The following is an 18,168-nucleotide window of genomic DNA, read 5'->3' as shown; positions in this document are numbered from 1 at the left end:
TTGTCTAGGTCCAGTTACAAAGGTTCATGTCCTCTTTTATGGCGGTTTTGAAGGAGGATAGGGGGTCGCACTTTTCGATGGCTGGTGGTAGGGCGTTCCACATTTTAGAGGCATAATAGTAGAATTAATTTATCCCCATGTCTGTGCCGAATCTGGGGTGAATGAGATCAGTGCAGCTCCCTCTGGTGTTGTGCATGTTGGCATTTCTCACTCTTTTACTTTGTAGTAGGTTATTGTGGGCCAGCAATGTTTGGAATTCGCCAATCAGGACGGAATATGAAAAATCGGACAGAACCGTCTTGAGCACTTGACTATAGAGATAATGTGTAGCGTTTTGCATGATGTTTGGACAAAATTTATAGGAGTAATATAAAAAAGAAAACTTTAGCAAAATTTGCCCTCCTGGTGGCGCTATAATAGGCTAATGTTAAAAGGGTGACATTTGTTCCTGAACGTAGCGCAAATATGCATGCAAAGTTCCACCGCAATTGGACACTGCGTTCATGATTTGCAGCATTTTTTTCAAAACGGGCCACTCCTGCAAACCTTTTTAAATCTTAGCCAATCAGGATGGAATATTAAAAATGAAACAGATCCGTCTTGATCACATGACTATAGAGATCATGTGTACCGATTTGCGTGAAATTTGCATCAATTCTGAAAACATGTGTTTTACATAAGTCGGCCACCAGGCCAATTTTAAGGCTATACTTTTTTTCCCCTTCTTTTCTTTTCTCCCAAGTAGGCAAATAAATAATCATCATATTGTTATTTTGGGGTAGGAAAGGTTATTCAAAATAAAAAGTTACATTGACTTAAGATCACAGGGGTCCTTGGTGGTTCCAGGAGGCCCCCAGCTAAATGAGTTAAGTTTAAAATGACTTTAAACCCTTTAAACCTATATACATCAGCTATTTGAAAGTTCTCAAAACAAAACAAAAAAGGAACATTTTTGAAACATAACAGCACAAAATATTTTCAGATGGGGGTCTGTAGTCAAATATATATTAATTTGGGGGTCCTTGATATGAAAATGTTTTACTCACTCAACAAGAAACCAACATTCAGTATAAGTGTATACAGGGTATCTGCAGATTTATAAAGTGACAAGTTAAGGACTTGTAACTTGAAATGTTTTATACCTCTAAAAGAAAAACATTAGTGCATCAAAAGTAATCAACAAACTATGCAATAAAAAATGGTCAAACATTGGCCAAATTGTCAAGTATAAGAAAGAGGGAAACATTTTGAAAATAGCGGATCTACAAGCTTAGCTGAGCTTCTGCTATTTTCACAATATTTATCTGGAACCGAGTCAAACTCCTACAATCCCAAGTGCTTGTCAGGGTGGGGGGTCCCCAGTTCAAATAAGATTATTTCGGGGGGTAATAATGACTACTCATGGAGGACATGCAGTGTTGCAGAGGTCTCCTGACTTGAACAGATCAAACACGTTGACCAGTGGGAACATGGTGACCGAGCCAACCAGCGAGCCGATCTGTGCCGCCGCTCCACACCACACGAGGGCGCTGTGGCTCCCACCATTACCTTCACGAAGGACAGACTTCCGGTGGAAGAGAACCACGACACCACCTGGAGATGACAGAGCGGCCCCTTATACGCACGCACACAAAACACCAAAATGTGACGGTGGCCAGGTTGTCACATGTAACTTGCCACTTCTTTTTAGAATGCTGACACTCTTTACTTTGTCTCAATAATAAATAAATAACAATACACATTAAACTCACAACAATAAAATATCAGTTGCACGGTAAAGTGCGGGGTGCGTAATTACTGTGAGAATAATACTGTTTGTTAGGTACTGCAAGACTACGCCACCTTTTTATTTAAGAGGTAGGGTCCTCTGTAACACTCTTTCTTAGGCTATTCACAGGTTCGAGTTTACCCAGGTAAGTACAATACTTTTAAATGAGAACAACACTTCACACATATCCCTTGGAGAAAGCTGGACGGAAACAGGTTTGTATAAAAAGGTAATCTATTTTATTAAGCTAATACAGTGGCGTCTATAAGCCATAAAATATTGAAAAGCATAAACAAAATATAACACTAATTCTAAAACCTCAACCTCCTAATGCGCCCACTAACTAACTAAAATACAGGAATACAGACAATCACCAAACACTAAAAACAGACAGGGCTTGTGCAAACTATAGCAAATAAATAATGAATTTAGCGTTAAAGTGCCAACTATTACTGAAGCAGTAAAGTGCCAAGTGCCAATTCAATTGCTATATGTCATATACTCATCACGGTTCAATGCAAAAGGTGGGAATGTCCTTATATGGGGTTTAACTGGAGCGGGGGTTTAGGCCAGGAATCACTGTCTCTTCTTGTCTTCGTGCGTATTGCCTGCAATCATAGAAACTAGAACCAGTTCATCTGTTCAGGTATATTTCACATATGAGGTTTAGGACCGTGGGTTTATAAAGGTAACGTTGCATAGAAGGACACTTACTCGCCCGCCAGACTGTACGTCTGGCTTTGAGGGTGTGAAGCGCGCAACGTTATCGCCACTGGACCTCTCCTCCGTTCCTTGGTTCGTCTGTCTGTCCTCCCCGTCTCTGCTGCTACTGCGCCGTCTGCTCACCGTCCGCTGCTGGTGGCTTGGTACGTGCCGCGATCACTGTATTCCCCACCTCTGCTCCGTGGTATGTCTGCTCCTCCTGTGCACAACCGTCCCTTCTGGCTGTCACTTCCACACTGCCCTGTATGCCTGTCTCTCTGCTGTCCAAGTGGCTCGCGCTCACTTTTGAATAAGGTGGGCCACACCCTACTCCGCCCTCATTCGCTCTGCCACCAGCGTGACCTGGGGACATTGGCCGTCCGCTGTCACAAGGCCAATGTCACACAGCCTATAGGGGAGTCCAATGTCAAGTGGCTCGGGGACCGGGGGGAAATACATTGTCAACCATAAAACATGCAGTGCAGAAATATAGTTAAGAGAATGATGTTTTTAAGTGCGTAATACAGGTTTTTCATCATCAATAAAAAATGTTACAATTTGGTTTCACCCCCCTGCTTTGACCCTGTCACATCCCCCCCCACTTTTCCGTTGCCAGTCCCTGCAACTGTCCCTAATCATGTCCATACCTCTGGGGTGGCTGGCCTATATTTGCTCTTCCCGAGCGCCGTGGCTCATCTGGTGCTCTCGGGACGGAGAGAAACCCATAATACTGCGGCGTTGTTGCTTCTACCTGCTCGGGCTGCACTACAGCTGGGGGGTCCTCGTGGGGCGACCTGGGGGCTACACACACTTTCAACGCATTTCTATGTATGGTCTTTTCTCGCCCCCCCTTCTCGGGTCTGACTCGGTACACCAACCCCGTAGCTCCCACCTGTTCCATCACTGCGTAAGGCTCGGGGTCCCACCACGTACTCAATTTCCCCTGGCCATCTCTCTTCCTATTTCGAATCCACACTCTCTCTCCTGGTAATAGGGGTGTAATACCGGCCCTACGGTCATAAACCTGCTTTCTCCTCTTGGCCGTTTCTCCCATCCTCTCCCCTGCGGTCCTATAAGCTGTCGCCATTCTCTGTTGGTGGTCCTGTACCCAGCCACCCACTCCCATGCGCTCTTGCGCTGACTGCACTCCTAACTGGACATCTATAGGGCGCCTCAAATGTCGGCCAAACATTAAGTAGGCGGGGGCATAACCCGTAGCACTATGGATCGTGTTGTTATAAGCATGAACTAACTCGGGTAAGTGCTCATTCCATCTTCCTTGTTTATCAGTGTCTAGTGATCGCAACATGTTCAGTAATGTCTGATTAAATCGTTCCACTCCACCGTTCCCAGCCGGGTGGTACGGAGTGGTGCGACTTTTTGCAATACCATAAGTCTGACATAAATGGTGCATTAACTCGGACTCGAAGTTGGGGCCTCGATCTGAGTGGAACCGGGCCGGACAGCCGAACGGCTGGATAATATGCGTCCATAACGCACGGACAGTGGTGTGCGCAGTCTGGTCTCGGGTGGCAATAGCCCAACTATAACGGGTGAATAAGTCAGTAGCTACCAGAATGTTTTGCCACGCATCAGCAGGCCTACCTAATGTGAGGAAATCAATGGCTATTACTTCTAGTGGATATGAGACTTCAAAGGGTTGTAAGGGGGCCCGAGGCTCTGACCTGTTCCTCTGCAGGCTGCAGGCGACACAACCCTGTTGTAACTGACGCACCGCTCCCTCCATGCCTGGCCAATAGAACCGACGTCGCAGCTGGGCCAAGGTCCTCTCCAACCCAGCATGCGCCGCGGCCGTGTGGATTCCTCTCCATACCTCCTCTCTGCGTGAACCTGGACAAATGATCTGTGAGTATTGTTCTTTGGTATAAGGATCGGTCACCTTCCTATATAACACATGATTTCGTATAATCAGTTTGTTCCACTGGCGTAACAGTTGCCGCGCTCCCCGAGTCCAATTCTTCCTCTCCACCATATTAGGGGCTCTCCCCCGTTCCACGCACCTCTTCACCACCTGCACATCTGGATCCCGATCCTGCGTCTCTCTCCACTCATCCTCCCGGGCTGCTGGCGTCGATTGTACAGCCGCCACATCTACAGGCTGCACTGGGAACCGCGATAGGGCATCAGCGTTGGCGTTGTTTTTGCCCGGTCGATACTTGATGTCGAAAGTAAACGACGCAAGTTGAGCAGCCCACCGTTGTTCCACAGCTCCCAATCTAGCCGTTTGGAGATGCGCAACAGGGTTATTGTCCGTGAATATTGTGAATCGAGCGCCAGTGAGATAATCTTTAAACTTCTCGGTCACGGCCCATTTAAGGGCCAAAAGCTCCAATTTGAACGAGCTATAATTTGCGTCATTCTGCTCGGTCGGGTGGAGACTGCGGCTTGCATAAGCTATTACACGTTCGTGACCGTCTTGGACCTGGGCTAGAACCGCTCCCAACCCACGGCCACTCGCATCAGTGTAAACCACAAAAGGCTGTGTATAATCTGCATACGCTAACACCGGGGCTTGTGTGAGGGCACTCTTTAACGCATCAAACGCCCGCTGGCACTCCGAAGTCCACTCGACTTTACACTGGTGGGATTTTACGTCATTTGGGATTCCTATCAATAAGTTGTTTAAGGGTCGTGCTATAGCAGCAAAAGAGGACACGAAACGCCTATAGTAACCCGCTAGACCTAGAAACGCGCGGACCTCGCGGACCGTTGAGGGTGGTGTCCAGTCCCGCACTGCCACCACTTTCTCCGGATCGGGCCGCACTCCCTCTTTGTCCACGACATGGCCCAGAAATTGCACTTCCCTCCGCAGAAGTTTGCATTTGTCTAACCGCAGCTTCAGTCCATGTCTCCACAGGCGTTGGAAGACGAGCTCGAGGTGCTGTAGATGAGAGGAGAAGTCAGGTGAATATACTATAATGTCATCAAGATATACCAGCAAGGATTCTGTCACCTGACCACTCAGACACTGCTGCATCAGCCTCTGGAACGTCGCGGGCGCATTACAAAGCCCGAACGGCATGCGTTGAAACTCGAACAGGCCCAGCGGGGTCGTAAAGGCGGTCTTCTCCCGGTCCCGGGGATCCATTCCTACTTGCCAATACCCGCTGGCCAGGTCTAACGTGGAGAACCATTGCGCCTTCGTCAGGCTGGTGAGCGTCTCTTCTATCCTGGGTAGGGGGAAGGCGTCCTTGTGCGTCACGGCGTTAAGTTTCCTGTAGTCGACGCAGAACCTCCAGCTGCCATCTTTCTTCTTGACCAGTACGATAGGTGCCGCCCACGGACTACAACTCTCCTTGATGACTCCCTTCTCCAGCATCTCATTCAGGAGGGTCTTCATCTCCCGGTACATGGAGGGCGGCAACGGCCGGTGTCGCTCTCGTATGGGTGCCGCGTCTCCGGTCGGTATCTGGTGTTGCACGACGTCCGTCCGTCCGAAATCCTCGTCATGGATGGCGAACACCTTCTTCCACCGACACAACATCTCGTGTAACTCTCTCTTCTGCGCCTCCGGCAGGTCATCACGCTCCGTCAACACTTCCATCTCTTCGGGCAGGGTCTTCAGTGGTCCATCATCTTCCACACTGATTACGGCCACTTCCACCTCTCCGTCGGTCCCCAAGGACAGGCTCAGGTCCCTGCCGCCTCGGACATCCGCTTCTTCCACCGGGTACAGCCTTCCCAGCTTCTGGTGGCGGTCCAGGACCAGACTATATGCGTGTGGGTTGCACACTCGTATGGGAACACGTCCGTGGCGCACCGTGACGAGGGCACGGGCCACTCCCAAATCTTTTCCATCCGGCAAGGCTTCCATCAAGGCCTCGTAGTCCGCTCCATTTGGTCCTCTCCAAGCGCGGCCCCAGATCATCACTTCACTCTGCGCGGGGATTCGAATCTTCCGCCGGCCGACCGGCCACACATAACCGATGGACCCATCTTCGTTCGTCACTGCCTCCACCCTCCTACAGGTGGCGAATGCGTCCTTCCACAGCGTCCTTCCCTGCTGACATGGAAACACAGGCCTCCCAGGCCATTTAAAGAGGGCATGCCATACAGCGTTCACGACATTCATCCCAATAATCAGCGGTTGAGTACAATGTTCATCTTTCACGATTACAACTCCTCTCCCTGGGATCTTCATTCCCTCCAGCTCTAGGTCCAATATGGCATAGCCAGTGTACGGTAAGTCAAGACCATTAGCGGCGCGTAATTTAAAAACAAGGGGCCCATTTCCCAACGTTAGGTGTGAGAATTTTTCCTCAAATAAGCTTTGCTGCATTAATGTGACTTGTGACCCAGTATCCAGTAACCCCCTTAAGTGGACTCCTCCCATAGTGATCCCAATAGTCGGACAGTCCCCAATAAACACTTCATTAGCCCTTGATCTGGCGAGTGCGCGCTGCACCCCTGTCTCCCGGACCTCGGCGACAGGGCGTACTAGTTTAAATGATTGGGGTCAGATTTACAAAAGCGAGCAATGTGCCCAGACTGCCTACAGCTCCTACAGATCGGCCTACCTCCCTCATCCCACTCGTTGCGTTGGTACGGCTCCCGGCGTCGTTCAGATGGAGGCGAACCGCGAGGTCGTGTATCGGTGGTGTTGGGTCGAAGGAGCGGTCTGATCTCTTTCATGAGCTCCTGCGTAAACCCCTGCATTTGCGATTTGACGTCTTCCATAATCTCCTGTTTCAGTTTCTCTCTCCATTCAGATTCCTGTGAGGGTGTTGGGATAGAGACAGGTTTAACAGCATGGCACAAGATTTCAGCAGTCCCTTCTCTTCTATGTTCAGTGTCTAGTAGGAAGGCCTCATTTTTTAGGGCGGCGAAGTCTTCTGTGGGGTTTCGACGGGCATATATTCTTAAGGCTTGACCCAGAGGGCCTTCAGACAGTCCTACAAGTAACTGCTCTCGCAGAATGGCATCGGAGGGAGCGGTGTCTGGGTCGAGCCGCCGCAGCCCGCAGAACAACTCTCTAAGCCTCAAAATATAAGCCTGCACACTTTCGCCTGCGCGTTGCGCACAGCCATAGAACAAGGCACGAGCTTGGGAAGCAGAAACAGATGTTTTATACAACGTGTCTAAACATTTAAAGACTTTGGCCACTGTATTGCGATCTTCCTTGTCAATTACACTAATTTGTCGCTTAGCTTCCTCAGTAAGGGTCTGTACTACAAAAGCAACTTTTTTCTCCTCTGTTAAATCCTGAGTGCCCAATAATCCTTTAATCTGTTCTCTCCATTCCCTGTATTTCTCCTCACCTTCTATGCCCGAAAACTTAGGTAGCCACGGTGCCCCTGGATACACTGGCATCATCATCATTACTTTCTTGATTCAACCAAACAAAACAAAACAAAAAGCAGCAAAACAGCAAAATTTCAATACAGTTTCTCTTAGGGATTTTGTGTTGTTCTCTACCCAGTCCTGCCGCGCTACGCCAAATATGTGACGGTGGCCAGGTTGTCACATGTAACTTGCCACTTCTTTTTAGAATGCTGACACTCTTTACTTTGTCTCAATAATAAATAAATAACAATACACATTAAACTCACAACAATAAAATATCAGTTGCACGGTAAAGTGCGGGGTGCGTAATTACTGTGAGAATAATACTGTTTGTTAGGTACTGCAAGACTACGCCACCTTTTTATTTAAGAGGTAGGGTCCTCTGTAACACTCTTTCTTAGGCTATTCACAGGTTCGAGTTTACCCAGGTAAGTACAATACTTTTAAATGAGAACAACACTTCACACATATCCCTTGGAGAAAGCTGGACGGAAACAGGTTTGTATAAAAAGGTAATCTATTTTATTAAGCTAATACAGTGGCGTCTATAAGCCATAAAATATTGAAAAGCATAAACAAAATATAACACTAATTCTAAAACCTCAACCTCCTAATGCGCCCACTAACTAACTAAAATACAGGAATACAGACAATCACCAAACACTAAAAACAGACAGGGCTTGTGCAAACTATAGCAAATAAATAATGAATTTAGCGTTAAAGTGCCAACTATTACTGAAGCAGTAAAGTGCCAAGTGCCAATTCAATTGCTATATGTCATATACTCATCACGGTTCAATGCAAAAGGTGGGAATGTCCTTATATGGGGTTTAACTGGAGCGGGGGTTTAGGCCAGGAATCACTGTCTCTTCTTGTCTTCGTGCGTATTGCCTGCAATCATAGAAACTAGAACCAGTTCATCTGTTCAGGTATATTTCACATATGAGGTTTAGGACCGTGGGTTTATAAAGGTAACGTTGCATAGAAGGACACTTACTCGCCCGCCAGACTGTACGTCTGGCTTTGAGGGTGTGAAGCGCGCAACGTTATCGCCACTGGACCTCTCCTCCGTTCCTTGGTTCGTCTGTCTGTCCTCCCCGTCTCTGCTGCTACTGCGCCGTCTGCTCACCGTCCGCTGCTGGTGGCTTGGTACGTGCCGCGATCACTGTATTCCCCACCTCTGCTCCGTGGTATGTCTGCTCCTCCTGTGCACAACCGTCCCTTCTGGCTGTCACTTCCACACTGCCCTGTATGCCTGTCTCTCTGCTGTCCAAGTGGCTCGCGCTCACTTTTGAATAAGGTGGGCCACACCCTACTCCGCCCTCATTCGCTCTGCCACCAGCGTGACCTGGGGACATTGGCCGTCCGCTGTCACAAGGCCAATGTCACACAGCCTATAGGGGAGTCCAATGTCAAGTGGCTCGGGGACCGGGGGGAAATACATTGTCAACCATAAAACATGCAGTGCAGAAATATAGTTAAGAGAATGATGTTTTTAAGTGCGTAATACAGGTTTTTCATCATCAATAAAAAATGTTACAATTTGGTTTCACCCCCCTGCTTTGACCCTGTCACAAAAACATAGAGTACCGAAGTCCTGACGTCATTCACTACCTCTGGGTCACAGAAGTATCTTTTCTACAGAAAATCCCATAGGGTCATCTTAGCATCGCGTCATATAAGAGCTGTGTTCCAATCATCTGTCAGGTATGTGACCCTGTGTCGTTTATGATATTGAGTTGAATTACGGATGGAGTGACGTATCATGGCATGGTTTTATATTCTATCATCACCACTTACAATGAGAACCTCTACTATGGTAGAGCTGTGAAGCAGGGGACATGGACTCATGGCTGCCATGGCCATGTTGTAGCCTCCAAACCCAGAGCCCAACGCACTCAGCACACCCAAGAAGACCAGAGACCTGCAAACACAACGCAGCAAGTTTACTCTTGGAAAAAGTACTCAAATGTTTTACTTAAGTATACCAGTGGGTAACGACCAGTACAGTATTACCTGTTTGGAAAGAACATGGCAACAACACAGGCCAGCGGGTTGGCAACAGAGGCCAGGGCGGCAGACAGGTGGTAGGCCAGGTTGCCGTAAGGCATGCAGGAGTAGGTCTGCACCGACGGCAGCAGCCCGTTGGTGGCGGCGTTGATCCACACCACCAGGAAGTAGATGAAAGCCATCTGGTAGACAGAGTGTTTGGGCTTGGCCAGCAGAGGCCTGCTCTGACCGCTGTCCTCGTTCTGCTGCTGCTGGGGCGCCTTCACGTCCTGGGCTGTTGCTGCTGGACAGTTTTTCAAAAACGACTTGATCACTTCTGCTCCACTTTTTTTTCAAAAAGCTAAAACTATTTACCGTCTTCCAGATCAACACTTATAAAATATGCATTTTTATTTTAAGTTTAAACATACCCCCCAACGCCACTCCCAAACCTTTTAGTAATTACTTCCAAACAAATTCTCAAATACACAAATACAACCTGGACAGGCTACGAACCCCCCTCTGCTATTTTTGAACAGCCAAAATATAAAATAATGGTTATAGCTCAAATCTTAAATGACACAGATGTGTTCCCGAATTGAATGGGGTAAAGCAGTGGTTCTCAAAGTTTTTAAATTCAAGGAAAAGCCACAACTTTGAGAGTGTACAAGTGGAACCAAATGGACCCACAAGGGTCCATTTGGTTCCACTTGTACCCTCAGTTACAGACCTGTAAGTGTCCATTTGGAACCCCCACAAGGAACCCTGAGGGTCCCTGGTCCCTGCTTTGAGAACCACTGACTTAAAAGGACCACTTCGCCCATGTTCAACCTTATGTTTATATAATTGGTTCTCACTAATGCTCATTATAATATTATTATACTTATCTTTATATAATTGGTCCTCACTAAAGATCATTATACTGTAAGATGTCTACTCACTCTGTGTCTCAGAGGAGGGCTGTGAACAGTTCAGAAACCTGCCTACCAGTGACATCATCGATGGGGAATCCAAGCTAATAGAAACTGCAGGCTTTCTAATCTTGGAAAGTTAACATGCATAAAAAAATGAAAAATATATATTTTGTTTGAAATAACCAAATCTGCCTACCGATGATGTCACTGTTCAGAATGTGAACTTTCACTGAACTGTACACAGCCCTCAAAGTATAAAATAGGGTTTAAGTGGTTCACGTGTGCTGTAAATCTGCAAAGTAACTAGTATCTAAAGCTGACAAGTTGCATTGAGCCTAGTGGTGGCCCAATGCGGAGTGGAGCAGAAGTTTAAAGTGTCCAAAAATCATTTGTTTTCCGAGGCGACCATGTCCGTCCAGTGCAACACTTACGGAATAGTTTCATTGCCGTAAGCAAGGAAATACATAAAAAAATAGGTAACAACATCATTGGGCATTCTACATAATGACATCATCACGGAACGACTTCAGTGAATGACTACAGCTGTTATAGAGCACCGAACACATCCTACCTTGGTCGCGTTTTTCCCTCCCGTTCTGACTTCCAATAGACCTGTTTAATATCGTGTCAAATAAAAACTGTGTTCCAAAAATAAACAAATTACCCGGCGGTTTTACTCTTATGGATATGAACCATCAACTGACGGTGAGAAAACGCTAATGTTACTTCCGACGAATTAGTTAAATCTTCGACAGAAACAGACTGACTATCATAAACAATACAGAACCTCCTCCCTGACAATATCGCAGAGACAGTTTGTTTATTTTTGGACCACAATTATTTTATGAGACGATTCTAAGATGACCCAATGTTTTTCTCCATAGCAAAATTACTTTACGAACCAGGGGATGGACGAGTGACGTCAGGACTCCTGTACTCTATGCCAGGGAGCTGATCTCCATGCTCAAAGCGACGTTGACCATCATCAGTGCAGTTGTAAACAGAACAGCAACGTAAGAGAGGAGTTCTGAGATTCCTGAGAAGGAGAGATTAATTGGCGTTTGCATTATGTTATCTTTATCAAATATGGACCCCAAGCCGTTTTCCCAGAAAAAGAGTGGTGGAGCTGAAAGGACAAGTATCTGTCCTGACTGTGGATTTTCCCAGAAAAAGAGTGGTGGAGCTGAAAGGACAAGTATCTGTCCTGACTGTGGAGGAGACTCAAAATGGGGTGCAGTACGTTAGTCCGACAGCGCATTCCTCCGACAGCGCAGCGCTCCGACGTTTCCAATACTAAACCCGAACCAAACCCGCACCCTAACCCTAACCGCACGCGGATGCCACATAGTCGGAGAAAAGGTCTGTCGGATTAACGCATGCCTCCCCTCAAAATGAATGATATTAAAAGCCCCTAGACAGTCAAACATTCTGCTGCAGTCAAAGTAAGTTACTCAACACTGATTCTTCTCAACACATGGGGTTCTCTTCTCAGGAATGCTTTAGAACAGCTATGATTAACAGTTAATCATTTAGCAGCTCTGCAGGTCCGTGGTCTAATCAATACATTATGCGCTAGCCTGTGGGTTCTTAAAATTAAAGTTGAGAATCACGGACCTATGCCACAACAAACAGTCCACAGTTGGACATAACTGATATAATATTGAGTTATTTGTATGTTCCTAGGGGTTATTTTACTAAACATTGCATTCTCACCAGCCTGTAACAAGCTGGAAAGATTTAGCTCATAACATGACACAATTGGAAGGCTTTATATGGCTGAATCATGTTTAGCTGTAAACAAAATAACTTGGCATTAGGCTACTTGTTACTGTCAAAGCTTATTCCATTTAGTAGATGTGGTTTGTTGTGGTATTATGTCTCTCATCACTAACACAAAACCTACTAGTCTCTATAGTTGAGTGAGTTGACTTTGTCAACTTTTAATTAAATAACACAAATTGAGCGTTGCTTTTGACATTGGCCTAGATAGGCCTACCGTAAAAAAAAGAATAAGGAAAAAAACTTGAAATGTTTTTTTCCCTCCATATTTTTTTCCCTTAATATATTTTTTGGTCTCATATGGGCTAGCCTGCTTCATATGGCTCATAGGTGTTATGCATGGTCATTAGCCAACGACTGTCATGTATAAATATTACATAGTTCCTGGTCAAAATCTTTGCTTTGTGAATACATTTGTCGTATATTAGCCTGTATGGCTTATAGTTATGAAACAGTATTCAGGTGAAACATCTGATATAAATGTAACCTTGCTAAGTAAGCAGAATCATGAGTGACACAGACTGGTTGGCAGCAGGTAATCAAGGGCTTCAGATAGCTGTGAAGTCTAATTTACATTGCCTTTTGTTAACCTGGGAGTCACCAGGTCTAGCTTCCTCAAGACAGCTGATAGTTCAAAGATCTCATTGATCAACAGCTGGTCGGGGGCTCTCATTGACCCCCACCCCAAGAACTGTATTCAAATGGGAACTTACAGTATAAAGGTGACTGATATATGACTTGTGAAGGTAGTACGACCACGCCGTCAGGCTGTGCGGGAGATCAGGGCTCTGCCCTGGCTCTCTGCTGTTGCGATGCTGCTATGCTGTTTGAATAAATAAATGCTGTGGAAACTCTGGGTCAAGACGTCTCTCTTCTCCACTTCTTATAACATCTACCAGCCTGCTAACCGCATTTTGGGCCTCATCAGACACGTCACTTGGCGAGCCAGCTCCATTGTTGTGCATGCTTTTCGGCGTGTGCATCGATTAAAGAACCTGTGTGTTTTGAGGTGCCACGGGAGCGGGCCTGGCTGTGGAGGACGTTTGGTTCGGATCCACGGGAGTTTTCCTACGGCGAGGAGGACCACCGCGGAGCAAACCATGGAGACGTCACACGACCTGGGTTTCTACTACGATGAAGGACCTCGCAGCGGCTGCTGTGATGACTGCGACGGCCTCGGGACCGGATCTTCTCTACTCTTCTCTGCTCTTCCCAGTGGTTGCTAGCGGAGCGCGTGGCTGTGCGGACGGCGTTGCGGAGAACTTGCTGGTCGCAGTCCTCCGTGGGGGGATGAGTTGGTGAGAGTGGAGAGGCTATCTCTTTGGCTGGAAGACAAATACCATCTGGGAACAGCGCTCAGCTTTTTTGCTGAGATGCATGGACATTGAGAAAGAGACTACAGGAGCAGCATTATCGGATGGAACACTGACAATACGGGACGAGAGGTTATAATTGAATGTAAAAAGTGAGTTAAACCGCGGAGCGTATTTTCGTTGCCGTGAGTGACAGTGTAAAGAGGATTTAGTTGTGACACTTTCTGGTCACTGGTATTTAATGTGAGTTTATTTTGTGAATTATTATTTCATTGAAGGTACACTCCTTCTTGTATCTGTATGTGGGCATCTCCGTTGGAGTTATCATGTGTAATTAATTGTTGCAATGTTAGCTTAGTGAAAAGCTTGAATGTTGTCTTTTGGTTACTAACTGGTGCTTGGCGTGAGGGGACATCGGTCGGAAGGGAAGTTTTATCGTTTCACGAAATGTATAATTCAATTGTAGACTGTCAGCTTTCAAAGTGTGTTGGCGGTGTAACATTTTATTCCAGAGTTTAAGGGTAACAGAGAGACCTACACACTGATTGGAAGGGGAAATATATTTTGTTGCGAAAGTGAGCATCCTATGTATTTTCTCTGAATAAGATTTTCTGAGTGTTTTATATTTTAAGCTTGTTTTATTTTTAAATAGTCCCAGTCTTTGCCTTCTGTGTCAGTCGAAAGTCATGTGACCCATGACGCACGCGTCAGATGTTAGTCGATCCGTTACTAAATACTGATATTCTTGCTTGATTTTGTGGAACAGTTTGTCTATTTTTATTTTGAAATTGAATGTAAATCACTGTATGACTTTATTGTGTAATTTCGATGCCTGTATCTAAGTTGTTCTGTTCTGATGTGTTGTTTGTGTTGAATCTTACTGAATGTCTTTTTGTGTTCCGCTTGAGTTTCAGCCATGGTCTTGGGGGGTCGTAAGTGAGAATTTTTGATGTTTTTTCTTGCAAACCGTATTCAATATACTTGTTGCGAAAGACGTTAGAGTCTTTCGTGGGGGGATGTGTCGTATATTAGCCTGTATGGCTTATAGTTAACAGTATTCAGGTGAAACATCTGATATAAATGTAACCTTGCTAAGTAAGCAGAATCATGAGTGAGCAGGTAATCAAGGGCTTCAGATACTGTAGCTGTGAAGTCTAATTTACATTGCCTTTTGTTAACCTGGGAGTCACCAGGTCTAGCTTCCTCAAGACAGCTGATAGTTCAAAGATCTCATTGATCAACAGCTGGTCGGGGGCTCTCATTGACCCCCACCCCAAGAACTGTATTCAAATGGGAACTTACAGTATAAAGGTGACTGATATACGACTTGTGAAGGTAGTACGACCACGCCGTCAGGCTGTGCGGGAGATCAGGGTTCTGCCCTGGCTCTCTGCTGTTGCGATGCTGCTATGCTGTTTGAATAAATAAATGCTGTGGAAACTCTGGGTCAAGACGTCTCTCTTCTCCACTTCTTATAACATCTACCAGCCTGCTAACCGCATTTTGGGCCTCATCTGACACGACACATTTGTTTGGGATATTTTAATGTATCTATTATCTCTGCCTTGTGTGATGACCGCTCTAGGTTGTGGTCATCTGCATTTGTTCCGTCTTTGGTTTGTGTTCATCCTAATCTTGTTCTTTTGTGTCCCATGTAGGAGAGGGTCTGTGGGACGAGACAGCTTATTTGGTTGCACAATTGCACCAAACACTCTACTCATTGCACACAGTGCATGTTCCACACACAAGGTCATTGGGCCATTTTCACTTGAATCTCAGCACAGCTAATAAAAATAAAGATACTGAACCAGTGTATGTGTGACAAGGGTGAAATGAGGGGTTCTTAAAACTTTTGTAATTTGTTTTTATTGGTGCTTAATGTGTATAATTGCCTCATTTAACCCCACCATCTTATTATTTTTGTACCAATTATTATTACGCACTGTATTGTTTATAATTGTTTTCCCCATGATCCCCTGGTCACATGTATTGAGAGACATTGAGTGGCAGAGCGGCAGTCACGCGGTCACGCCCAAGGCCACGGTCATGGCCAATGTCCCCAGACAGACTGTCACCACGGACAAATGAAAGAAGAGGGAGGTGTGGTTTGGCAGGTACAAAAGCGGAGGCGGGACCGTTTGAAAGAGAGAACAGAGCACCCAAGTGACAGAGGCGTCAGTGAGGAGAAGGACAGCAGAGGGGAAGGTTGTGCCGAGACACGGAGTAGAGGAGTGCATAGATGAAGTAGACATACCAGCCACCTAGGAGTTTGGAAGCCGAGGTGTGCCTACATTCAAAGGAGAAACCAAGAGGAGAAAGCGATCGAACCGAAGGGGAGGAAGAGGCGAGTGAGACCAGACCATATGAGAGACGAGTGAGACCAGACCATATAAGGAGCGCTGAGACTGGAAAGTGGCGATAACGTTGCATACGCAACCAACTCAGCGCCAGGTGTAAAAACCTGGCTGGCGAGTGAGTATTCGAACAAGCAACGTTGAATCCCTGTATAACCACTGCCTGAGACAACGCAAATGTATCGTGTAAATGCACAGTGAACTGGTCTAGATCTCTATAATTGCAGGCGGAGAGAAAGAAGAGAGAAGACGAAGACGACTGGCCTCAAACCCTTTCCCATCTTACCCCCATATATGGACATGCAGCATTACCCCTGAACAAACCGTGTTGAGTATCTTGAAGCACTTTATTGGCACAGCACTTTACTTGAAAAGTATTTGTTGCACAGAAACCCCCCATGCTAAGGAACCCTTGTGATTAAGCCCCGCGTAATTTGCACAACTTTATAATTTATTTTATAGTTGTTGTGTAGATTAATTGTGTTTTGTATGTTTATATAGGTTTTATTAGTATAGTGTTTATTTGATTGTTTTTAAGGCATAGAAGCCAATGTATTAGGGACCCAATAAATATGACTTACCTTTTTTGATACACTGTATTCGTGTCCAGTTTCTTAAAGGGATATTCTCATGCCAGTGTTGTATTCTCAAAACCAAAAGTATTGAAACTTACCAGTTAACCTCGAACCTGTGAAAGCCTGAAGAAGAAGTTAAAGTGTATTCAAAGGGGACTTCCCTCTATAACAAAAGTGGCGTAGTCGACAAACAATTAGTTCAGATAGGACTCACAGTAATTACGCACCCAGCACTTTATTGTGCATTTATATTTTATTGTTGTGAGTTTTATTCTGGATTATTTATTAAAGGAGAAGAGTGCAATAGTACAAACAAATTGCAAGTCAAATGTGATACAATTTCGGCCCTGTTCACATATTTGGCGTTGGCGGCAGGACTGGTTGAGAACAAACACATGAGAATACCCTTAAGAGAAACTGTACTGTTTTGTTGTTTTTGTTGCTTTTTGTTTTTTGCTTTACGGATTCAGAATGATGATGATGGCGGTGTATCCCGGTGCCCCATGGTTACCCATCTTTGGTGGAACAGAAGGCGAGAGTAAATATAGGGAATGGAAAGACCAGATTAGAGGATTATTAAGTACCCAGGAACTACCAGAAATCAGGAAAGTTGCTATTATAATTAAAACGCTAACCAACGAAGCTAAACGGCAGATTAGTGTGGTTGAGGAGGGCGAACGCGACACAGTGGCAAAAGTTTTTAAATACTTAGATGCTTTATATAAAGAAACTGTCTCTGTCGCAGAAATGCGCTCACTATTCTATCGGTGCGCACAGCGCGCAGGAGAGAATGTACAAACTTACACCCTGAGACTTAGAGAGCTGTTTTGTGGGCTGCGGCAGCACGACCCAAGCACCGCTCCCTCCGAAGCCATTCTTCGTGATCAGTTTGTTATGGGTTTAGCTGAGGGCCCCCTGGGCCAAGCCTTAAAAATATATGCTCGACGACACCCAGATGAAGATTTTGCTGCTTTACGCGAAGAAGCCTACCTGTTAGCTGCTGAACATGGAACTACTGAAATAACGTGCCACGCTGTTAATCCTATTTCTGTCCCCTACCCTTCTCAGGACCCTGCTTGGAGAGAAAAATTAAAACAGGAAATCATGGACGACGTAAAAACTCAAATGCAAGGATTCACGCAGGAACTCATGAAGGAAATCAGACCGCTCCTCCGCACTGGCACCAATGACGCACGAGCGCGCACTCCACCGCCACCTGAGCGACGGTATACGGCCTCTCAGCGCTACGAATGGGATGAAGGAGGTAGGCCGATATGTAGCCAGTGTAGACAGGCGGGTCATATAGCGAGATTCTGTAGATCCGACCGAAGTCAGTTAAACTAGTACGCCCTGTCGCCGAGGTCCGGGGGGCAGAGGTGCAACGTTCACAAAAAAAGTTAAGGGCCAATGAAGTGTTTGTGGGGGAATGTCCGACAATTGGGATAACAATGGGGGGAGTCCAAATGAGGG

General features: G+C 45.9%; 1 protein-coding gene across 1 annotated transcript; it reads right to left on the bottom strand.

The window, feature by feature from the left end:
• Positions 1-1,399: 1,399 nt before the first annotated feature.
• LOC311058078 (solute carrier family 52, riboflavin transporter, member 3-like) lies at positions 1,400-14,687 on the bottom strand (the record flags this gene model as incomplete). The annotated part of the gene is given in 7 exon segments (XM_084075385.1): positions 1,400-1,542; positions 1,545-1,593; positions 9,575-9,698; positions 9,791-10,064; positions 11,580-11,713; positions 13,556-13,781; positions 14,651-14,687. Coding segments are annotated over 7 exon segments (987 nt in total).
• Between the last annotated feature and the right edge of the window lie 3,481 nt (positions 14,688-18,168).

Source organism: Gymnoscopelus microlampas (assembly GCF_963454915.1).
Source record: "Gymnoscopelus microlampas genome assembly, chromosome: 13".
NCBI lineage: Eukaryota > Metazoa > Chordata > Actinopteri > Myctophiformes > Myctophidae > Gymnoscopelus > Gymnoscopelus microlampas.
This window is presented reverse-complemented; position numbering and strand designations above follow the sequence as displayed.